Genomic DNA, 24,815 nt, shown 5'->3' on the forward strand with positions numbered 1-24,815 from the left:
CACATCTTTCTTTGCTTTTTTTTTTTTTTTTAATGACAGAGTCTCAACTCTGTCACCGAGGCTGGAGTCCAGTGGCACAACCTCGGCTCACTGCAACCTCCACCTCCCGGGTACAAGCGATTCTCCTGCCTCAGCCTCCCAAGTACCTGGGATTACGGACATGTGCCACGACACCCGCCTAATTTTTGTATTTTTAGTAGAGACTGGGTTTCGCCGTGTTGGCCAGACTGGTCTCGAACTCCTGACTTCAGGTGATTCACCCGCCTCGGCCTCCCAAAGTGCTGGGATTACAGGCAGGAGCCACCATGCCCAGAGGATATCACATCTTCTAATAATTATTCTTCCTATAAGAAGCTTTCATTCAGTTTGTCTTCATTCTTCTCTGCCCCACTTCTTTCTCTATGGGCTGCTTATACTACTCAAGTACTTTCCTAGTTTCTGCCATTTATAAGCACTAATCTTCTTACCTTGCTCTCCAAATGCCTGAGTGGAGATGAACCAGGAAGGACATTAAGGGTTTGAGGTAAAATACTTGCAGTGCGTCAAAAGTGATAGAATAATGAGTGCCTTTACCTGAATGATCACTGTCTATGATCCTAAAAATGGTCTCCAGGTTGGATCGGTTTCGGTACAGTGTTTCCAGCAAACTTGATTGTATGTTCTGCAAGAAAAAATTCATTTTCCTTCTTTGTCATATGTTTAGGCTTCTTCCAATATATAATTAACACACAATCGCCGGGCGCGGTGGCTCAAGCCTGTAATCCCAGCACTTTGGGAGGCCGAGACGGGCGGATCACGAGGTCAGGAGATTGAGACCATCCTGGCGAACACGGTGAAACCCCGTCTCTACTAAAAAGTACAAAAGGCCGGGCGCGGTGGCTCAAGCCTGTAATCCCAGCACTTTGGGAGGCCGAGACGGGCGGATCACGAGGTCAGGAGATCGAGACCATCCTGGCTAACACGGTGAAACCCCGTCTCTACTAAAAAATACAAAAAACTAGCCGGGCGAGGTGGCGGGCGCCTGTAGTCCCAGCTACTCGGGAGGCTGAGGCAGGAGAATGGCGTAAACCCGGGAGGTGGGGCTTGCGGTGAGCTGAGATCCGGCCACTGTACTCCAGCCTGGGCGACACAGCGAGACTCCGTCTCAAAAAAAAAAAAAAAAAAAAAGGACAAAAAAACTAGCTGGGCGAGGTGGCGGGTGCCTGTAGTCCCAGCTACTCGGGAGGCTGAGGCAGGAGAATGGCGTAAACCCGGGAGGCGGAGCTTGCAGTGAGCTGAGATCAGGTCACTGCACTCCAGCCTGGGCGACAGAGCGAGACTCCGTCTCAAAAACGAAAACAAAAACAAAAACACACACACACACACAATCAACCCTGACAATCACACATTCTTGAAAAAATCTGAAAATATTTTGCCATCCCTCCATTCCCTCTACCCAGTTCAGCCCACCAAATAATCTAGTGGTTTAAGAAGCACCTCACCCATGATGAAAATCTTCCAAAATTGACTGTGGTGATGGTTGCACACACAGGTTATGTATGCCTTGTCTAAAACACTTAGGACCAGAAATGTTCTAAATTTTGGATTTTTTTGGACATTGTAATATTTACCTGTATATAATGAGATATCTTGGGTATGCGACCCAAGTTTAAACACAAAATTAATTTTTGTTTCATATACACCTTATACATCTAGCCTGAATGTAATTTTTGTTTGTTTACTTTGAGACAGAGTTTTGCTCTTGTTGTCCAGGCTGGAATGCAGTGGCCTGATCTCAGCTCACTGCAACCTCCGCCTCCCGGGTTCAAGCGATTCTCCTGCCTCAGCCTCCTGAGTAGCTGGGATTAGAGACATGCACCACCACGCCCGGCTAATATTTGTATTTTTAGTAGAGATGGGATTTCTCCACATTGGTCAGGCTGTCTCGAACTCCTGACCTCAGGTGATCTGCCTACCTTGGCCTCACAAAGTGCTGGGATTACAGGCATGAGCCATCATGCCCGGCTGCCTGAAGGTAATTTTATAAAATATTTTTAATAATTGTGTGCATGAAACAAAGTTTGTGTACATCGAACCATCAGAAAGCAAAGGTGTCAGATGTGGAATTTTTTACTTGTGGCATCATGTTGGCATTTAAAAAGTTTTGGACTTTGGAGCCTTTCAGATTTGTTTTTTTAAACAGAGTCTCGCTGCGTTGCCCAGGCTGGAGTGCAGTGGCATGGTCTTGGCTCACTGCAACCTCTGCCTCCTGAGTTCAAGCGATTCTCCCACCTCACCTCCCAATAGCTGGGTCTACAGGCATATGCCAACATATCCGGCTAATTTTTGTATTTTAAGAAGAGACGGGGGTTCCCCATGTTGGCCAGGTTGGTCTCAAACTCCTGGCCTCAAGTGATCCACCCTCCTCAGCTTCCCAAACTGCTAGGATTACAGGAGTGAGCCACCACACTCAGCCGAATTGTACACTTTAAATGGATGAATTGCATGGTATGTGAATTATATTGCAATAACATTGTTAAAAGAAGTACCTAGCCCAAGGTTGCACATACATTACATATTCTATAAGTAGTTATTGAATAAATACTTTTTTAAGTAGGGTAAGCACCATGGTGTTGAGGAAAGAAAATGGGCCTTGAGGTAAGACAGACCTTGGCTTGAGTCCCAACTCAGTCATTCTATGACCTCAGGCAAGTTGCTAACCGCTGTGGGCAGTAATGGTGCTGATAATATGTATCTCTTGGAGTGGTTTTGAGGATTAACTGAGGCAACGTATGAAAACCACTTAACACAAAGCCTGACACATAGAAACTCAAGAAATAGTTATTCCCCTTTCTCACCCATCCAGCTTTTTGGGTTATTACTAATTGGTTGTTTCTGACTCAAGTTCTCTCTAAGGAGTATCATAGTCCACAGGTGCTCTCATTCACCATTACCACACCGTCACCTCGTGGCTCAGTTGTTCCTTGGCCAAGTTCTTCAGCCAAGACTTGTACTCCAGCATGTTGTCTGCTGAGCTGTTCACCAGCTGTGACCTCAGCATCCGCCATGGCAGTCCTAAATGCAACACAGACTCCACCGCTGCTGCCCAGTCACTCAAGGTGATCAAACCTACAGGTGAGAGCGAACTTGTTGACTTGTCACCTAGAAGTCTAGTTTCCTGCCCAATGGTGTGTATATTTTTATCCTGACAGCCTTCTTACTATCTGCAGGTAATAGAAATAATGGGGACTGTCACTATTTTTGTTGGTAGTGGCAAAGTTGGTTGGAAGCTAGGCTTGCCAGATAAAATACAAGACGTCCAGTTAAATTTTATTGAAGACAGACCATAAAGTACATAAAAGTGCCAAATATTGCATAAAAATTATTTGTTGTCTCCCTGTCTAATTCAAACTTAATTAGGCATTTTACATTTTTGTTTACTGAATCTGGAAATACTTCTGCAAGCCACATAAGAGTCTTGTAAATAATATCATAAAACATTATATACCTACACACTGGTTATTTAAAAAGAATTAAATCACCTAAATTCCTTGGAATAGATCATTCACTGAAACTCTTGGAAGGCTACAGTATGTGTACATGAAAAGATATTACTATGAATTCATAAATGTTACTGCTGTTTTTAAATAGGGATATATTTAGTCAATGTCCATTAGAAATTCCATTAGTTGAGCAGACAACATTTCTAGCTTGGCTAATCATGAAATAGCTAAGCACACACTCAACTTCAACAAGTCAAGCCATTGGTCTTTTGCCAGTCTTATACTCTTATAACTTCTCCCACTTGTCCTTTGCTTGGTTCTGGCCATGTTACCCTTCGCTGACTCTATTTCTTTTCACCCTCTCTATTTGGCCAAGTTCATATTTTGTTAAAAGCTTAGAATTTTAAAATTTAGTTAGAATAAATGAGACATTAAGTTGAATAAAATGGAGGATATAGCCAAAGGGGACTTTGGGTCACTCATTAAAGCAACAAATATTTATTTGTTAACTAGTGTAAGACAGAGATTTTCTGGCTAGCTTCCCTCCTCTGTGAATCTTTAACTTCATCATTCTTACCGACTTTATCTGCATCATGCTTCTTAAATTCACTGAGAAGATCTGAAGAATGAGCAAACAGCTTCTCCCTCAGTGCTCTCAGAGCCGACTCCTCCACTCTGCTAATCCTGGAACAGGAGATGAAAAAGCAACATTTTAACACACTGGTATAGAAGAAATACTTGGAGATTTTACTATATTTCTACTCTCTCTTTCTTAACTTATCAGTCTCCCAAGAGCTCAGTTCTTGAGGGAGAGCTCCTTTACTCTTCCCTGTTGTACACAAACAGGATGAGCATGGGGAACGCCGCTGTCCTTCCTGGTATGGGACAGTGGTTAGAGAAGTTCTGGAGAAAGATCACCTCTGTGGTAAAGTTATCTCATCATCCTGTGCTTCAATTTCCCCACCTGTAAAACAGTGATTAAAACGGTACCTATCTCTACCACACAGGATTATTGTGAAGATTATAATATTTCATGTACGGCACTTAGAAGAAAGCCTGGCACATAGAAAGCACTCACCAAATAGTATCTGTTATCACAATTATTATGCATTCCTTGTAATTTATTATCATGTGAAACAGAAGGCAAAATTTATGAATAACAAAATAACACTAGTTTAGTTTTTTCATTCTTATTGGGTCAATAGAACAATGCTGGGCACAGTACTTGGCTTAAAGCAAGTGCTCAATAAATATGTGTAGTTGAATGAACAAGAATATAAAAAGAGGTTTGGGGTGGTGGCTCATGCCTGTAATCCCAGCACTGTGGGAGGCCAAGGTGGGTGGATTCCTTGAGCCCAGGAGTTCAAGACCAGCCTTGGTAACATGGCAAAACCCCTCTCTACTCAAAATACAAAAAAAAAGAAAAAAAACCAGCCAGGCGTGGTGGCGCATCCCTGTAGTCCCAGCTGCTCGTGGGGCTGAGGTGGGAGGATCACTTGAGCCCAGGAGGTAGAGGCTGCAGTGAGCCAAGATCGCATCACTGCATTGCAGTCTGGGTGACAAAGTGAGACCCTGTCTCAAAAAAAAAAAAAAAAAAAAAGAATATAAAAAGAGATAAAAGGTAAGCGTACATTACTTGTAATATCTTACTGAGGAACCAATCATTCTATAAATAATGACCAGATAACCTATCTTTTCCAGTGTTAAAAGTTAAAAAAAATTAAATCATGTTTGATGAAAATCTTACTGCAGTTGAAGGCATTTAACATGACAGTCTTTAAGTGGGCTACATAGACCCTTGAAAGAATGTGAACCGGCTGGGCGCGGTGGCTCACGCCTGTAATCCCAGCACGTTGGGAGGCCGAGGCCGGTGGATCACCTGAGGTCGGGAGTTCGAGACCAGCCTGACCAACATGGAGAAACCCCGTCTCTACTAAAAATACAAAATTAGCTGGGTGTGGGGGCACATGCCTATAATCCCAGCTACGAGGGAGGCTGAGGCAGGAGAATTGCTTGAACCTGGGAGGCGGAGGTTGTGGTGAGCCGAGATCGTGCCATTGCACTCCAGCCTGGGCAATAAGAGTGAAACTCTGTCTCAAAAAAAAAAAGTGTGAACCTAGCCTGGCATGGTGGCACATGCCTATAGTCCCAGCTATTTGGGAGGCTGAGGTGGGAAAATCACCTGAGCCTGGGAGGTCGAGATTGCAGTGAGCAAGATCGTGCCACTGCACTCCAGCCTGAACAACCAGAGTGAGACTCTGTCTCAAAAAAAAAAAAAAAAAAAAAGGTGTGAACCAGTTAAGCATGGTGGCTCATGCTTATAATCCCAGCACTTTGGGAGGCTGAAGTGGGAGGATCGCTTGGGGCCAGGAGCTCAAGACCACCCTGGGCAACACAGCTAGGCTGGGTTTCTTTACCAAAAAAAACTTTAAAATTAGCCAGGCGTGGTGGTGCATGCCTGTAATCTCAGTTACTTGGGAGACTATGGCAGGAGGATTGCTTGAGCCCAGGAATTTGAGGTTATGATCACGCTACTATACTCTGGCCTTGGTGACAGAGCAAGGCCCTGTCTCTACAAAAGGAAAAGAAAGTGTGAACCACCTAAAACTCACCCCAAATTTCACAGGTATGTGAGCATATGTGATATTTTGTAGACAGCTTGTTGTTTTATCAGAGGCTAACAGAAGCATGGGACTCCTAGAAAGTTTAAGAACCACTAGTTAGACAAAGCATTTAAGCTGCTCCTGGTAATCTGTAGTCATGGAGAGTTATGCAGGGATGGAGTAGGGCAATGCCCTTGAAAGCTATCTGGATGTAGAAGGCTTTCCTGTCTGTACGTCAAGCAACACTTAGTAAACACTTACTAAATGCAGAGCTCTACATGGATTATCTCATTCATCCCTCAACACTCATTGAAGAAGGAACAATAACATTAAGTCCATTATGCCCATTACGGCCAGAGATAGTAATTAGGTCGAGGTCACATAGCTACCAAGGAGGGAGGCCAGATATCCAACTGGCTGTGATGGCTCCAAGCTGGCTCTGCTATTATTGTGAGAAGTGAATTGAAACAAAAAGTAAATGAATTCTGACTGAGGATTCCTCTAAGAAGAGCATGTTATCAGGCCAGGCATGGTGGTTCACACCTGTAATCCTAGCACTTTGGGAGGCCAAGGCAGGAGGATCACTTGAGCTCAGGAGTTTGAGACCAGCCTGGGCAGAATAGTGAGACTCTGTCTCTACAAAAAATTTTAAAAAGTAGCTGGGTGTGGTGGCGCATGCCTGTAGTCCCAGGTGTCAGGTAGCTGAGGTGGGAGGATCTCTTGTGACCTGTCATCATGCCACTGTACTCCAGCCTAGGTGACAGACCGAGACCCTGTCTCATTTAAAAAAAAAAAAAAAAAAAAAAAGCATGTTTTCTTGGCTTTATGGACATTGAGACATCATCAATTATGGTTGCTCAGTGACATTTCCCTCCTTTTTTCTAAGTTCTCCACTGTGCTCCTACAGTTGAAGTCACTGGATAAGTGATAAATCAGGTGATGTTATACTTATTTAATGCAATCAATGAAGGTTTCAAAGAGCTGAATGCTTTTTGACTATCTTATTGAAACACACTATTTCTAGGATTCTCTACAGTGACTCTTTTTGCAGAGACAACCCCTACATCCTATGGGATCACAGTTCTGTGCTCCAGGTACCAGGGCTCACCCCTGGAGATTCTAATTCGGTAGGGCTGGGTGAGGCTCAAATGGCTGACTTTTTATAAAGCTCCACAGATGATTTTGCTGCGCAGTAGGTCTGACATTCACTTGGTGAGTTTTTATTTTTACATAATTCTTCTTTTTAAGTGAGGCTGGCCTATATTTAATAACTTGAGAATGATTTAAAATAATGTACTTTTATAGCACTTACACAAGGGTAAATGCTAAATACTAACATGTTCTCTATCCACCTGATTCATGCTAACTTTGCCTATCTTAATTTCTAGCTCTGTTAGGCTGAATATTTAAAGAAGCATGTTTAGTGGCACTAAAACTGTATCTGTTAGCATCTTATATACTCTGAGGCCATCTTTGCTATGGGAGGCAATATTGCATAGACATTAAAAGTGTGGGTTCTGAAATAGAATTGCATCGGTCAAGAACTACCTTCACTCAAGGACTAGCTGTGTGGCCACAGGTCAGCTGATTTAACCTTGGTTCTTTAATAATCTCCTCTACAAAACTGAAATTAATAACAATATCTGTTGCATAAATTCACTGTGAGACTACACATATAAATTCTTTATAACATTTTGTGGTGGTAATCTCTCAACTAAGAACTCAGAATCATCTCAGAAGCTACTATTTATTTATTTATTTATTTATTTATTTATTTATTTAATTTTTGAGACAGAGTCTCGCCTGTCACCCAAGCTGGAGTGCAGTGGCGTGATTTCGGCTCACTGCAACCTCTGCCTCCTGGGTTCCAGTGATTCTCCTGCTTCAGCCTCCCGAGTAGCTGGGATTACGGGTGTGTACCACCACGCCTGGCTAAATTTTTTGTATTTTTAGTAGAGACAGGGTTTCATCATGTTGGCCAGGCTGGTCTCAAACTCCTAACCTCAAATGACCCACCCGGCTTGGCCTCGCAAAGTGCTGGGATTACAGACGTGAGCCTCCATGCCCGGCCAAAAGCTACCATTCAAATAATATTACATGCTTCCTTCCAGAAAGAAAGGGGCCTCATTAACAAATATGTGCACTGAATTTCACCTGCCAAATCTCCAGACAGTGAAAGAACCTCTGGCTGTGGCTTGTAGGGGTAACACAAACCCGTTAAAGATGAGAGAAAATAGAAGAGTAACTTTAGAAAGACTTAGTGGTTTAGTAAGCAGACTTTACCCAAGACGCAGCCATGGAGAATAATTTCTTCTTCTTTTTTTTTTTTTTGTTTTTGTTTTTTTGAGACAGTTTTGCTGTGTCACTCAGGCTGGAGTGCAGTGGCACAATCTTGGCTCACTGCAAACTCCACCTCCCAAGCTCAAGCTATCCTCCCCGCTCAGTCCCCCAAGTAGCTGGGACTACAAGAGCACGCCACCACATCAGGCTAATTTTTGTATTTACTGTAGAGATGGGGTTTTGCCATGTTGCCCAGGCTGGTCTGGAATTCCTGGGCTCAAACTATCCTCCTGCCTCAGTCTCCCAGAGTGCTGGGATTACAGGCATAAGCCACTGTGCCCCACTGAAAATAATTTCTACAGAAAAAAAATTTGTTGCTCCCATTAATGACGGGTAGATAGAGCTATTAGCAGTGTGTGGAGGAGAAGGAAGAGACTCCTCTACTCTAATGTCTATCACATTAATAGAACTTCATGTGACATAGCCAAATTCTGAATTCTCACGTAGAATTTGGATAAATATAACGTTTGACACTTCATTCAAAGATTCTATAAACACTATAATTTTTTTCTGAAAACCACTCATTGAAAAGTCTTGCCTTTGCCTCATGGTGAGTGTGTTGGTCACCTTGTTAGCTTGATACTGCACGATATGTGGGGTCAGGGCTGGCCCCAGTTTGACATAGGCCCCTCTGTTGCTGCCAACTTCATAGTAGTTGGAGGCAGAAAAGATCGTTAATACCTACATCAAAACAGAAGAAAGGCATTCACATTCACTGAAGAAACCCTTACCCTCAATCCTACGTGGCCCAACTCAACTGCAAAGGCTGCCGTTTCTCCTAGTGCTCATCTGAGAAACCTTTCCTTCCTTCCTTCCTTCCTTCCTTCCTTCCTTCCTTCCTTCCTTCCTTCCTTCCTTCCTTCCTTCCTTCCTTCCTTCCTTCCTTCCTTCCTTGTCATCGATGCTAACAGGGCAAGAGTTGTGACCCAAGTCATAGAAATTTGAATTCTGATAGTTTCACAATGTATCTTCTTCATATTTTTATCCCAACTGAAAATAGCAGGGGTCATAGAAAACACCATATTTGCTTCAACTTAGAGGCGAGCTGGGGCTGATAAACCAGGATGGCCATTGCAATGAGGAGGAAAATCAGTTCTGAGAGCTGATGTGGTGCCTTAAAGCAGAGTTTCCTACGGACGGTTGTGGCTCCTCAGATGCTGTATGAAAAAAGTTTTCGCAGTCAATACCTTGGGAAATGCTAGATACTGTATCTCTTCCTGAAGATTTACAGTGGTAGGAAACTAAAGGTTCTTAGAAGTCCTGCAATAAAGAAACTTGTACAGTATAACCTAGTGGTATTAGGAGAGACAAATATTGTAGGATTTGGAGATGTCCAAAGATGAGTCAGGATGTTAATTGTGCTCCTGAGAAGACAAATGATGCTGAATCCCTGCCTGGGGAGCAGTGCAGAAATCCAATTACCCTGTAGGCTTTTTTGAGACATGTGACAGTGAGCCACATGACCTGAAGAATAGAGGTGTGGCTGGGAAAACACAGGCCTTGTATTTCCATTCATAAAACGGGACCATGTCACTCAGGCTATTGGTGGACAGTGGCCTCAATCAAACTTTGGGTATTAAAGAGGCTATAAGAGTCAAGGATAAATGACTGTAAAGGACCTAGTTGCTTTGAGCAAGTGGGTAACAAATACAAGGTCTGTAGGTTGTTAGAAACTGAGAGCCTTTGCTCATCCAGGCCTGAGCCCTTTGGACTACTTCGGTGACACACAAGCCTGTGCTGCTGCGGAGGGACCACCCACCTTGCGGTTGTGACAGAATTCATAGCCTTCAGGTTTGCATTCGTGTGAACGGATCAGGAATTGCAGGTTGTATTTTTGTAGCAACTGTTGTGTCACATCAGGCCCAAAATAACAGCCTCCTCCTCGAATAGTGTTGGCCTTGCAGCCCTCTTGAGCCATGGGATCACTCCACAGGATATCTACAACCTGAGAAAACCAAGAGATGTTTTCCTTTCCCAAAACTAGATACATATTCATCCACAGGCATTCAGATGAAAAGAAGAGGAGGAGGAGGAGGAATAAAAATAAGTGAATAAATGTCCATGCAAGAAATATTTGTCATACATTTATATTTTGGACCTCTAAGGTTCCAGAATTTCATATTACTCACAAAATGAATGTGTGCATGTATACATATTCGTTGACAAGTATATACACACTTTCTTGAAAATAAATCTGATATGAAAGTTCAATATGTAAAACAGATGAAGTTGCCCTGCTAGAAGCTTTGATCATGGCCAGTAGTCTTCAGTCAGTGCCAATGCTCCAGACTCCTGGACATTTGCCCTAAAGGGAAGGTGCAAGTCCAGGGACTGGCAAGAGAGTCTCTTGCATATTCACAAGATCCCAGATGTGGTCCTGGGAAAGCGCAATTGACATTTTATTTCTTAAAGTAGTTTAAGAATTTTTTTTTCTTTTTTACAAATTGCAGAGAGGGCCAGGCTGTAATCCCAGTACTTTGGGAGGCTGAGGTAGGTGGATCATTTGAGGTGAGGAGTTCAAGATCATCTTGGCCAACATGTGAAACCCCATCTTTACTAAAAATACAAAAAAATGAGCCAGGCATGGCAGTGCAACACCTGTATTCCCAACTATTGGGGAGGCTGAGGCAGGAGAATCACTTGAACCCGGGAGAGGGAGGTTGCAGTGAGCCAAGATCGCACCACTGCTCTCCAGCCTGGGCGACAGAGTGAGACTCTACCTCAAACAAACAAACAAACAAATAAGTAATTGCAGAAGAGCTGAGCAATTTTTCTAACACTTCAGATTCTACCCTATTATTAATACTCAGGAAGACAGTAACTGCCAGTCATACACTACTCAGATGAAATAACTGAATAATTTTGGTTATTGACATTTAATACTTTCGTTTTTTGTTGTTTTGTTTTTTTTTTTTTTTGAGACAGGATCTCACTCTGTTGCCCAGGCTGGAGTGCACTGGTGTAATCTCAGCTCACTGCAACCTCCGCCTCCCAGGTTCAAGGGATTCACCTGCCTCAGTCTCCCAAGTAGCTGGGATTACAGGCGTGTGCCACCATGCCCAGCTACTTTTTGTATTTTTAGTAGAGACCGGATTTCACCATGTTGACCAGAGGCTGGTCTAGAACTCCTAACCTCAGATGATCCTTCCGCCTCGGCCTCCCAAAGTGCTGGGATTACAGGCATGAGCCACCACGCCCAGCCAATATTTAATGCTTCCTAAAAGTACTTTTGTAAAAGAAAACCTTCATCTGATTTGTAAATATCAAGACATTATCACTGAGTCAGTTTGCAAAAGGAAAGACCTACACTTTACAATTTCAATTCTAAATTGCTGTTGAAGCCCAGATCAGTAACTCTGAGAGAACATAACCTAAATGCACCATCTCTTTTTCTGAGGCTTCTAGACTCAGAGTCAGTTGTAACTTCTCTTTCTCACTACCCTCCATCCAATCAATCAGCAAGTTCTGCTAATTTTGGCTCTTAAATAATTCTGAATTCATTTCTTTATTGGGTGAACTACATGAGATTGCCATTCTTATGGGTCAGAAATGGTTGAATACCAGCAAGTTCCTATAATTCTGTTAACAGTACTGCAGGCCAGGCACAGCGGCTCAGGCTGGGTGCAGTGGCTCACGTTTGTAATCCCAGCACTTTGGGAGGCCAAGGTGCGTGATTGCTTGAGCCTCAGGAGTTCAAGACCAGCCTGGGCAACATGGTGAAACGCTGTATCTTCAAAAAATACAAAAATTAGCCGGCCATGGTGGTGCACACCTGTAGTCCCAGCCATTGGGGAGGCTGAGGTAGGAGGATCATCTGAGCCTAGGAAGTACAGGCTGCAGTGAGTCATGATTACGTCACTGTACTCCAGCCTTAGCAACTGCAGTGACTTTGTCTCAAATTAAAAAAACAAAAAAACCAAAAAAAAACAAGCTCACCGTAATCATCTCCCACCTGGATGGCTACAACAACCTTTTCAGGGCTCTCTCTGCCATAGTCTTCGTCAGTGAAGTCGGCTGCCTGAGCCATCTATTTTGGCAAGTAATGTTAGCGTCTACTCAATATCCGTTATCCTCTTCCTTCTTCCATACTGACAGAACTCTGGGTTTGGGGTGGCAGGGTGCCTCGCTGCATACTACTTACTCTCCAAGTCTCCCCTGCAGCTAGGGGTGGCCATGTGACATAGTTCTAGAGATCTGGGGACAGCTCTTGCCTGGTAACAGAGAAGAGAAGCTGCTGCCTAGCCCTTTTGGCCTTGAACTATGGCAGCTATATTGCTGACACATAAAAAAAAAACACACACACACACACACACAATAGCATCCAACAAATCATAGCTTATCTTCTTACCCTATTGGTGCTCAATCACTAACCAAAGTATTATCAGGCAATAGAGCCTAACCGCCACACGTCCTCATCTTTTATAAAACTCTAAAACATGAGAGTCATTAGGCAAATACTAGTGTCCTTCTGGGGTATTGTAACTCCAGAGAGAGACAGAAAGAGGGGCCTCAAAACATACCCTGAGTTTCCATGGAAGGAACGGGTTTGACCTGTTGGCAGCCACATGCTAGGAAGCAGCGCCTGGCCACGCTCACCTGCCTCCACTCCTCCTGAGTGGGCTTCTGCAACTCTCCGGCTTCAGAGTCTGCTTCTGAGGCAGAGCGGGAGGGCTCCTCTTTCTGTCCGGTCACCAGGAGGCCTGCTTGCTGCCGGCACCGCTCCAGCTCCAGTTCCACCGAGCTCCGCACCTGCCGGGAGAGCTCCCGCCCGTCCAGGCAACCGCCGCAGGGGATGCTGGAGGACCTGTTGGTTTTGCGGGCCTTGTAGGAGCTGAGCCGAAGGGGTGAAGAGGGAAGAGAGCGGCTTTGTGGGAGAAACCATGGGATGGGTTCCTGTGCAGAGCTCTTCCGGTTGGCTTTTCCCTTCTCCTCCATCTGCTTCTCACTCTTCTGTCTCGTTTTGCACCTCATGGTGGAAACTATCTAAACATGCCAGAAAGAGATACAGATGCTGGAATGAAACTGTAGGCCCAGTCGGGTGTGGTGGCTCACTCCTGTAATCCTAGAAGTTCGGGAGACTGAGCCCGCCGGATCACTCAAGCCCAGGAGTTCAAGACCAGCCTGAGCAACATGGCAAGACGCTTTCTCTATAAAAAATACAAAAAATGGGCTGGTCATGGCGGCACCTGCCTGTAGTCCCAGCTACTAGTGAGGCTGAGGCAGGAGGATCACTTGAGTCCGGAAGGTCAAGGTTGCAGTAAACTGAGATTGAACCACTACAATCCAGCCTGGGTAACAGAGGGAGACCCTGAGGAAAGAAAGAAGAAAGAAAGAGAAGGAAAGAAAAAGGAAGGAAGGGAGGGAGGGAAGGAGGGAGGAAGGGAGGGAGGGAGAAAGAGAGAGAGAGAGAGAGAGAGAGAGAGAGAAAGAAAGAAAGAAAGAAAGAAAGAAAGAAAGAAAGAAAGAAAGAAAGAAAGAAAGAAAGAAAGAAAGGAAGGAAGAAAGGAAGGAAAAAAAGAAAGAAAGGAAGGAAGGAAGGAAGGAAAGAGAGAGAGAGAGAAAAAGGAAAGAAAGGAAGGAAGAAAGAAAAGAAAGAGAGAGGCTGGGCGTGTAATCCCAGTACTTTGGGAGGCTGAGGAAGGTGGATCACCTGAGGTTGAGAGTTCGAGACCAGCATGACCAACACAGAGAAACCCCGTTTCTACTATTTTAGATGGAGTGTCGCTCTGTCACCAGGCTGGAGTGCAGTGGCGCGATCTCGGTTCGCTGCATCCTCTCCCTCCCAGGTTCAAGTGATTCTCCTGCCTCAGACTCCCAAGTAGCTGGGGCTATAGGTGCGTGTCACCAAGCCCAGCTAATTTTTGTATTTTTAGTAGAGACGGGGGTTTCACCATGTTGGCCAGGATGGTCTCTATCTCTTGACCTTGTGATCTGCCCTCCTCGGCCTCCCAAAGTGCTGGGATTACAGGTATGAACCACCGTGCCTGGCCCAGGTAATTTTATTTTAAGGATTTTATTATCTGCTTCAAGCAGCATCCCTAACTTAACGAGATTGATAGTGTTATTATGTTTTCAGTCTTTTCCAAATAGGCGCTGTTCTGGGCACTTTCTGTAAATTAGTTGATTAACCCTCATACCAATCCTATAAGATAGCGTCTTTTATAGTACAGATAAGAAAACTGAGGCACAAAATACTAAGACTCTTCCAGGACTGAATCCAGATAGTCTGCCTCTGGAGCCCATACCTCTCTGTACTTCTCTCCCAAGTAGTCCTTGGACTGTATCATTTGCTGCATCACCCTCTCTCCAGACCTTGGCAAACCAAATACTGGGAAGTTAGCTTTTTGCTAAGCCACAGAAAATAAACTTTTCTTTAGCATTCTTTCCTAGAGTTCCTTCTTCTCTGTTTACAAAATTAAACATGATTCTTCCCATGAGATAATTTGCTGTACTGTGGCTTGCTGTCTCCGCCTCCAGACATACAAGCAGCTGGTCAGAACGTTTGAGTTGAAAGTTTGTGAGAAACATCAAGATACAACTGATGGCTAAGTGTGGCCGCTCATGCCTATAATCCCAACACTTTGGGAGGCCAAAGTGGGAGGATTACTTGAGCCCAGGAATTCAAGACCAGCCTGGGAAACATAGTGAGACCCCATCTCTACAAATAAACTTTTTTTGAGACGGAGTCTTGCTCTGTTGCCAGGCTGGAGTGTAGTGGTGTGATCTTGGCTCACTGCAGTGTCCGCCTCCCGGGTTCAAGCGATTCTCCTGCCTCAGCCTCCTGAGTAGCTGGGATTATAGGCGCGTGCTGCCACGCCCAGCTAATTTTCTTGGATTTTTAGTAGAGATGGGGTTTCACCATGTTAGCCAGGATTGTCTTTATCTCCTGACCTCGTGATCTGCCCGCCTCGGCCTCCCAAAGTGCTGGGATTACAGGTGTGAGCCGTGGTGCCCGGCATAAATTTTTTTTTTTTTTTTGAGACGGAGTCTTGCTCTGTTGCCCAAGCTAGAGTGCAGTGGCATGATCTCAGCTCACCAAAACCTCTGCCTCCGGGGTTCAAGTGATTCTCCCACCTCAGCCTCCTGAGTAGCTGGGATTACAGGTGTGCGCCACCATGCCTGGCTAATTTTTGTGTTTTTAGTAGAGACAGGGTTTCACCATGTTGGTCAGGCTGGTCTCAAACTCCTTACCTCGTGATCCGCCCGCCTCCGATTCCCAGAGTGCTGGAATTACAGGCATGAACCATCACGCCCGGCCCTCTACAAATAATTTAAAAAACAAATTAGCCAAGCATGATTGTGTGTGACTGTAGTCCCAGCTACTCAGGAGGCTGAGGCTGGAGAATTGCCTGAGCCCAGGAGGTCAAGGCTGCAGTGAGCCGTGATCTTGGCATCACACTCCAGCCTGGGTGACAGAGTGAGACCCTGTCTCAAAAACAAACAGAAAAAGATAAAACAGATGTGTAAGTGAAAACACTGAGTTTGGGTGTACAGGGACACACAGAAGTTTCTAGTTGTCAAACCACAAGGAGTCATATCCTTACTTGCTAAATAGTATCTAAGTCTAGAAACCACACATTAGGGTGGCAGAGTAACAAGAAACCTGGGTCTCTGGACAACTTCATAGAGCCAAACTGCCATTTCAGCCAACAATCGCCTATTCCAGGATTCAAACCCAGGTCTGTCTGACTCTAAAGCCATATTATTTCATTTCACATATGTCTCATATACATAGACTTTCATATCCATATCCATTAGAATTGCCCAAAGTTGAAGTAGACTGATTGTGTGGTGATGAGTTCCCTGTCTTTGGAACTTCCCAGGAAAATGTTGTTATGGATGTTGTAGCAGCATTTCCTGTGTGGGATGAGTCAAGTTTAAGAGTTAAGTGAAAGAAAATAGAACCTTTGCTTTCTAGGTTTTCATTTCCAAAATGAAATGGGAAATAGAAATCTATTGTTATTGGTAAATCATACATTCTGTCTCACACTCTTCCACTCCCAACCCCAACGCATTCTGGTTATTGTGTGTTCCTTTAGGGCAGGCACCATCTCTGTTTCATCTTTTTATCTCCCTAACACTTTCTTTGCACATAGTAAGCACTCAAAACATACTTGTTGAGTTTAACTGAAATTGATCTTCATCTTTTTTTCTGCCAACTAGCACGCTCTCTGAATGTAGCAGTAGGCACTAAATAACATATTTCTTGACTTTAATTGAAGGTAATACGAATTATTTGGGAAACGTAGGCTCTTTAGGTGACAATGATTGAGAGGTAGTGTTTAGAATTGTCTAGATCCAATGGCAGATAACACGGCACTGGTTGCTACTCCCCACTAGCATGTACATGGTAGACATGACAAAGTGACTGCAGCACACTTGCCCCCTAGCCCAACTGCAGATTCTCAATCTTTTTTTTTTTTTTTTTTTTTTAGAAAAAGGTTCTCGCTGTGTCCCTGCAAGATGGAGTGCAATGGCAATCAGAGCTCACTGCAGCCTCCCAAGTAGCTAAGACTACAGGGCCATGCCACCACTCCCAGCTAAGTTTTTAATTTTTTTGTAGAGACAGGGTTTTGCTATGTTGCCCAGGCTCATCTCAAACTCCTGGTCTCAAGCAATCTTCCTGTCTTCTAAAGTGCTGAGATTATAGGTATGAGCCACTGTGCCCAGCCTCCATACTCTTAACAGCCTCCACACTCTTAGCCATAATGAGTTGACTGCAGTCAGCATGTGAGACAACATTTACGTTGGCAATGAGACTGGGCATTATGGTGAAATTTGTATTATTTCATTAACCACTACCTTGTTCCTCTCTATTTTGTCCAAAAGCTCCAGATCAGTTATGTCTGACACCCCACCATGAAGAATTAGAACTTTCTCATCTATCAGAGTGGCCAGTGGAAGCCAACAGAAAACATCTTGCAGGGTTCTTAGTATTTCCTTCCCATGTATCTGGAAAAAATGATATGAACAAAATGTCATCAAATAATTCACTCAACTTATCTGAACTAAGAGAAACTTTTGTCTTTAAAGGCAGCGCACCTTGTATTTGTTCATCACTTCCTTGGTGAAGCCATATCTAGATTTAGAAGCACAAATAGATATTAGAGTAAATTCGGTGACAATAATCAGGGCATAATCACATCTTCAGAAGAATGCATATTCTGGGTATATGTACTTAAATACATAGAAAAGGGACCGAGAAATAATCACCAAAATGTTTACAATTATATCATTATCCCTGGGTAGATAAATTATGTGATATTTTAATTTTCTTCCTTTTGCTTATCTGTATTTCCTACTTGACTATCATGAATCTCTATTGTTTATATGATAGAGTATGTGTATGCAAAAACAAATTCAATGATTTCATTGGAATAGTAAAATAATGTGTAAATTAAAAAAAAAAAAATCTGGGCCAGGCACGGTGACTCACGCCTGTAGTCCCAGCACTTTGGGAGGCTGAGGTGGGTGGATCATGAGGTCAGGAGATCGAGACCATCCTGGCTAACACGGTGAAACCCCGTCTCTCCTACAAATACAAAAAATTAGCTGGGTGTGGTGGCAGGCGCCTGTAGTCCCAGCTATTCGGGGCGCTGAGGCAGAAGAATGTTGTGAACCCAGGAGGCGGAGCTTGCAGTGAGCTGAGATCGTACCACCACACTCCAGCTGGGCGACCCAGCAAGACTCTGTCTCAAAAAAAAAAAAAAAATTCTGGGCTGGATGCAGTGGCTCATGCCTGTTATCCCAGCACTTTGGGCAGCCGAGGCGGGTATATCTCTTGAGGTCAGGAGTTGGAGACCAGCCTGGCCAACATGGTGAAATCCCGTCTCTACTAAAAATACAAAAAAAAAATTAGTCAGGCATGGCGGTGGGTGCCTGTAATCCCAGCTACTTGGGAGGTAGAGGCAGGAGAATTGCTTGAAACTGGGAGGTGGAGGTTGCAGTGAGCCAAGATCACGCCATTGCACAGCCTGGGCAACAAGAGTGAAACTCCATCTCAAAAAAACATCTGACTGTGTGTGGTGGCTCACGTCTGTAAATCCCAGCACTTTGGGAGGCTAAGGGGGTGCAGATCACTTGAGGTCAGGAGTTTGAGACCAGCCTGGCCAACATAGTGAAACCCTGTCTCTAATAATAATACAAAAATTAGCTGGGCATGGTGGTACACTCCTGTAATCCCAGCTACTTGGGAAGCTGAGGCAGGAGAATCACTTGAACCCAGGAGGCAGAGGTTGCAGTGAGCTGAGATCATGACTGCACTCTAGACTGGGTGACCAAGGGAGACTCTGTTTCCAAGAAAAAAAAATTTTTTTTTAATGTTATATATTGTGTATTCTGCTTTTTTAAAAAATTGGAAAACTAGTTTTAAAGTCATTTAACAAATAAGAAGTTCTGGAGAAATAATGTTTTACAATCACAACAAACAAACATCAACTACCCAAGCATGTTTTGACTTGTACCGTAAGTTCACCATATGGTCCTCATGGTTTCCTCTGTTAAGATGGAACTCTTTGGGGTAAACCAGCATGAAGGCAAAAAGAATCATCAGGATCTCTACTGAATCTTTGCCTCGATCCACAAAGTCACCGTTGAACACATAGGACCGTTCTGGTGATGGGAGGCCATTCTTTTCAACAAGGAGACCCGTCAAAGAATGAATGAGAGGAAGGAAATAGGAAATTAGGTTAAAACCAATAGGCATTTGACAATCACATCTAACACCAATTCTCTGCTTTCTAGGTCTCCTCAAGCATGAAACATCAGTAAATGATGGAAATAACTTCTATTGATCTTATATTTCCTTTCCAGAGAGGCTAAGGTTATGAGATGCTCCTTTAGACAAAGCCTGAGTGTTGCCATGTGGTGTGGAGCAAAGGGCACCAAACTTGTGATGCGAAGGCCAGTTTTAAGTTCTGGCCACACTATCTTTAACTAGAAATAATAATGCCTGCCATAGATTTCTCAGGATTAAACAAGATAATGCATTGGAAAATGCTTTGGGAAATGTAATATGTGTAGAAAGTAATATTCCATTAAAAAATTATACTCATCTCCCTTGTTATATGTTCTACACATTATAACTAAAATATATATGAAAATAGCTTTTGGTTGTTTTGATAATAATCAGTTTTCTTTATGTAGAAGAAAGAAAATCAGTTGCTGAATAGTTATTTATTTATTTATGTTTTAAGAGACAGGGCCTCACTATGTTGCCCAGGCTGACCTCAAACTCCTGGCCTCGAGTGATCCTCCCACTTTGGCCTCCCAAAGTGCTGGGATTACAGGCATGAGCCACTGCACCTGGCCCCTTCTAGTTATTAATCGAACATTTTTATATTTGTTTTTTTTGTTTTTTTGTTTTTTTTTTGAGACGGAGTCTTTGCTCTGTCACCCAGGCTGGAGCGCAGTGGCGTGATCTCGGCTCACTGCAAGCTCCACCTCCTGGGTTCACGCCATTCTCCTGCCTCAGCCTCCCGAGTAGCTGGGACTACAGGCGCCCGCTACCACGCCCAGCTAATTTTTTGTATTTTTAGTAGAAACGGGGTTTCACCGTGTTAGCCAGGATGGTCTCGATCTCCTGACCTTGTGATCCGCCCGTCTCGGCCTCCCAAAGTGCTGGGATTACAGGCGTGAGCCACCGCGCCTGGCCTGAACATTTTATATTTGTTAAATAGATTGCAAAAATTTACTAGAATATAATGCAGTGCTGACTTTTCTATTATGTATTTGCTGCAGCAGAGTAGCAAATATTATTAAAAATAGTATTTTAGGCTGGGCGCGGTGGCTCATGCCTGTAAGACCAACACTTTTGGGAGGCCGAGGTGAGTGGATCACTTGAGCTCAGCGGTTCCGAGACCAGCCTGGCCAACATGGTGAAACCCCGTCTCTATAAAAAATATAAAAAATTTGGCTATTGTGAGACACGTTAGTTTTACCCTACTGATGATCTGTTGTTGCCAAGGTAATCCTGCTGGGTATGAACCCGCAGGTTCAGACATTTGGTGTATGTGCTTGGCTCAGGAACCAATGGGGCGAACCTACCATCTGTGGGATTTTGACTGAATGCCTCTAAGTCAGAATCCCGCCCAGGCGGAACCATAGGGCAGCGCTGCGGGGCCTCGGTTGGCCTCAGAGCCTCTGTTGGCCTCGGATAGCCGGTCTCCCAATGGCCTGGGATAGCCGGTCTCCCGCCCTCCCGGCCGGCGGGCAGTTCAGCCCCGCAAGCGCACAGGGACCCGCGGCCGGTCTGGAGAGTCCCTCCTCCTGGGAAACCGGGTGCAGCAGGAAAGGCAGCAGCCCCCTCGCCCGTCACACAACGCACATTCGTGGGGAACCTGACATTAAACCATTCGTAGATGACCTGCTTCTGGATCGGGATTTCGTACTGAGCAGAGCAGCTCCCTCACTGTGATCTACTGAAAGTCAGCCCTCCACACAAGGGTTTGAAAAAATAAATAAATAAATAAATAAATAAATAAATAAGGACATGGTGGCATGCACTAGTGGTCCCAGCTACTCGGGAGGCTGAGGTGGGATGACTGCTTGAACCTGGGAGGCCAGAGGTTGCAGTGAGCCTAGATCTCACCACTGCACTCCAGCCTAGGTGACAGAGTGAGACCCCCATCTCAAAAATAAAAATAAAAATAAAAAATAATATTTTAAAAATTCAAGTAATATTTAAGCATTTGTTCAATTGATACTGAATTTAAGCTTCTAAATTAAGCTTCAGAGCAAGAAAGTAATTTAATTTGAATATTCATACCTTATAAAATATAAATATTAAGTCATCCAATTGGCCATGTAAGTCTCCTAACAAAGACAGAAAAAGAATATCAGTTCTGATTTTTCCTTACCAGTGCTTCTAATTTTTATTATAAGAAAGAAAATACCCAGAAGAATCTGACAACAAAACCCTACAGTTACTAAGTTTTCCATATGTAAGATAAGGATAAATATAATTTCTCCTTATTGCAGAGATAGTATTGAAAGTAGAAGGCATAATATTTTTTCTGCCTGATTATTGTAAATAGTAAATGAGCTACATTTTTATTGAAGCAAAGATGGGACACAACAATGCAGGGTTGCAAACCTAGATGAGAACTGGAGAGATTTTGCCCATGTTAAAGTAGGAAGCAGCTACTCACTTATGAGCCAGTGTTAGAAGATTTTTCAGGAGACTTTTAAAGCAAAATCTAGACCTTAATATAAAATCCTACAAATTTCAAATGTTGAAATACCATTTTTAAAAGTTTATGAACATTGCAAGGCAAGCAAGACCTATCTGCAGGCTGCAGGTGCCCCCAGCAGTGCCAGTTACAATCCCTCGTGTACTGGAGCCTCCCTCCACTAGGTTAAGGTGTGGCACATCAGTCTACAGTGGATGTTAAAAACCACTGGAAACATAAGATGGGGAAAACAGTCATTAACAGGACTTCTTTCCAGGAGAGGAATGTGTGTGGATGGGAAGAATAATTTGCTAGTCATTGGGGCTTTCTCAAGTACCATGAAATAAACCATCTTCTAACAAGGAGGGTCTGGTTATTTGCAGAGATTTTGTTTTGAATGAAGAACATGAGTTTGAGTCAATATGAATTGCTTGGGAAAACAAAGCAGAGGCTGGGCCCTGAGCTCTGTGGTCCCCTTCGCTGCACCATCACCTCTTCTTTAAGTACATGTGGAGTGAATATGCAAATCTTGAATCTGAAGGGGTTAAACTTGGCTTATCATCACATCTCCCTGCAGCCACTCCTCTTGCATCCCCACACAGGTAGAGTGTTCTTGTTTGTGTCTAGCACGGAAAGCCGTTTCTGACCGGCTCTTACCACACACTGTGATCTCCTCGCTGTAACAGGTTGAGACCCGGTTGATGTTTGGCAGCTGCACCAGATGTTTCTTGGTTTCATACAAAAGGTTCAAGACGTAGCGAGCATGGAGCTGCTACTGGGAGGAAGCGGAGGGAGGGAAGAAAACCACACTGATATTCGTGAAGGAAAATGGTCCTTCCCTTTACTGCTTAACAACCCCAATCACCCAAGACCCCAAAAGTAACCCCAGTAAACGGCTCCTGGGACTATGCACGGATTCTTCCTTTTTCACCCAACTTCTGCCCTTGTTTCTGCTTTTCATCATCCCCACTTGTTCCTTCTGCAAATATTGAGCTACTTTTCTCTTTCCTGTCTACTCTATTAAACCCTTCCTTGCCTTTAGCATGGGAGGACCATGTGATTGTCTCAGTAAAGTATGACTAAGTGCGGGTGTGTTGATGGTACTGACTGATCCTGTCATTACTGGAATATATCAGCTCAGCTCCTCCTGCAATGAGTTACATTCATGTGGAAGAGGGGAAGGATTGAATTCTGACATAGAGCCAGAAACTGACTCTCTCTCACCACGTCTACCGTACCATCAGAGTTCCAAGCCACTATCGTCTTTCGCCTGGACCACTGCAGTAGTCTCTTGACTGGTCTCCCTGCTTTGGCCCTGGCCACCTACACTGTCTTAACACAGCAACCAGCATGATTATTTTAAAAAACAAGTCAGGGCTAGGGATGGTGGCTCACGCCTGTAATCCTAGCATTTTGGGAGGCCGAAGTGGGGAGATCACAAGGTCAGGAGATCGAGACCATCCTGGCTAACACAGTGAAACTCCATCTCTACTAAAAATATAAAAATATTAGATGGGCATGGTGGCGGGCACCTGTAGTCCCAGCTACTTGGGAGGCTGAAGCAGGAGAGTCGCTTGAACCCAGGAAGCGGAGGTTACAGTGAACTGATATTGCACCACTACACTCCAGACTGGCTACAGAGCGAGACTCCGTCTCAAGAAAACAAAACAAAAGAAAAAAACAAGTCAGATTATGTCATTCCTATGTCTGCTGTCTCCTTGTCTTTTTCAGAAGAATAAAAGTCCACCCCCCTCACCTCCATTACTCTTCCCCTGGCTCCCTCTTCTCCAGCCACAGTGGCCTCCTGAAGTTCTTGAACAGTCCAGGCAAGTTTCTGCTTCGGGGATTTTCCATGTGTTCCTCCCTCTGCCTGGAATGCTCTTTCCCCCGAGCATTCCTCACCACCTTAGATCTTTGCTCAGAAATCACCTTCCCAGACAACTCTATAGAACTGCTATTTCTTCCACCCACAACTTAGTTTGTTCTTTTCCAGAGCTCTCATCACCTTCTAATATACAGCATAATTGTCTTATTTATTGTTCATTGTCTGCCTCCCCGATGGATTGCCAGCCCCATAAGGGCAGAGATTTTATCTGTTTTGTTCACTGCTGTATCCTCAGAGCCCAGAGCAGTGTGGGGCACAAAGCAGTGCTCAGTAGTTACGTGTGGGATGAATGAACATTGAGAGATTATGTGATTAGGAAGAAAAGCTGTCAGTCATCAGAACTGGCTGATTGACCGCAAGGTCCTGGCTAAGCACAGCAGGGGTAGAATCTCTCTAGTGGACACATGACATGAACATCCTAAATCTGGGGCCATTCTTTCTGTGCTGGGTTTGGTCTCCCTTTACACATTGCATGGAGTTGGTTCTGACCCAAGTTCCCCAGGTGAGCTTACTTGTTTCAGTCTGAATGCTTCTATCAGGGCAGTTGCATGGTCAGGCAGGAGCGGGAAGGAGAGGCGTGGCCCCGTGTAACTGTCGGGTACCTCTATGGACTCATAGTCACTGCATTTCTCCATCTCAGAGTCCTGGGTGAATCTGTCCTCAGTGAACATGCGGGTCAGGAATTCCCCTAGTCCCGATACAAAAGGTGGATCAGCTTATGATCATCTGATCATGCAGTCTGCAGGCACTATAGAATAGTCCTTAGCTGGGCACGGTGGCTAACACCTCTAATCCGAGAACTTTGCGGGGCCGAGGAGGGAGGATTGCTTGAGCCCAGGAGTTTGAGAACAGCCTAGGCAACATAAGGAAACTGTCTCTACAAAAAATTTTTAAAAATTTAGCCAGCCATGGTGTCGCACACCTGTAGGTCCAGCTACTCAAGAGGCTGAGATGGGAGGATCACTTGAGCCTGGGACGCAGAGGTTGCAGTGAGCTGAGATGACACCACTGCACTCCACCCTGGGCGATGGAGTGAGACCCTGTCTCAAAAAAAAAAAAAAGTCCTTCCCTGGGCTGTTGAAGCAGGACATGGTTAATCTGGCTTCAGCTTCAGCTCCAGCACAGAAGAGGAAAAAGGAAGGAGAAAGTGACAACAGACTAGCATGGGAAGGAGGAAAAAGTCATGCTTTCTACTTTTATTCTAAAAGATCAAGATTTGTCAGACTTAGAGAGTACAGAAATGTTGGGACCTGGATTTGCAAGCAGAAGGAAAGGGGAAAGCCAGGGTGGAAAAATCATTCACAAGCATTTATATTGCATTTAGTGAGTGCAACAG

At 44.2% G+C, this 24,815-nt stretch overlaps 1 protein-coding gene across 1 annotated transcript in view; it reads right to left on the minus strand.

Moving 5' to 3' along the window:
* The window catches only part of LOC105477270 (protein phosphatase with EF-hand domain 2), a 40,100-nt gene that overhangs the window by 3,884 nt on the left and 11,401 nt on the right, over nt 1–24,815 (minus strand). Inside the window, exons 5-16 of the mRNA XM_011733707.2 lie at nt 23,992–24,167; nt 22,252–22,366; nt 21,192–21,238; nt 18,889–19,055; nt 17,468–17,504; nt 17,228–17,377; nt 13,022–13,408; nt 10,185–10,370; nt 8,964–9,106; nt 4,060–4,166; nt 2,945–3,108; nt 574–661 (exon numbers count right to left, since the gene is read on the minus strand). Of these exons, the coding sequence (XP_011732009.1) occupies nt 574–661; nt 2,945–3,108; nt 4,060–4,166; nt 8,964–9,106; nt 10,185–10,370; nt 13,022–13,408; nt 17,228–17,377; nt 17,468–17,504; nt 18,889–19,055; nt 21,192–21,238; nt 22,252–22,366; nt 23,992–24,167 (1,767 nt within the window). The remainder of the gene's footprint in view (nt 1–573; nt 662–2,944; nt 3,109–4,059; nt 4,167–8,963; nt 9,107–10,184; nt 10,371–13,021; nt 13,409–17,227; nt 17,378–17,467; nt 17,505–18,888; nt 19,056–21,191; nt 21,239–22,251; nt 22,367–23,991; nt 24,168–24,815) is intronic.

Source organism: Macaca nemestrina, chromosome 3, assembly GCF_043159975.1.
Source record: "Macaca nemestrina isolate mMacNem1 chromosome 3, mMacNem.hap1, whole genome shotgun sequence".
Taxonomy (NCBI): domain Eukaryota; kingdom Metazoa; phylum Chordata; class Mammalia; order Primates; family Cercopithecidae; genus Macaca; species Macaca nemestrina.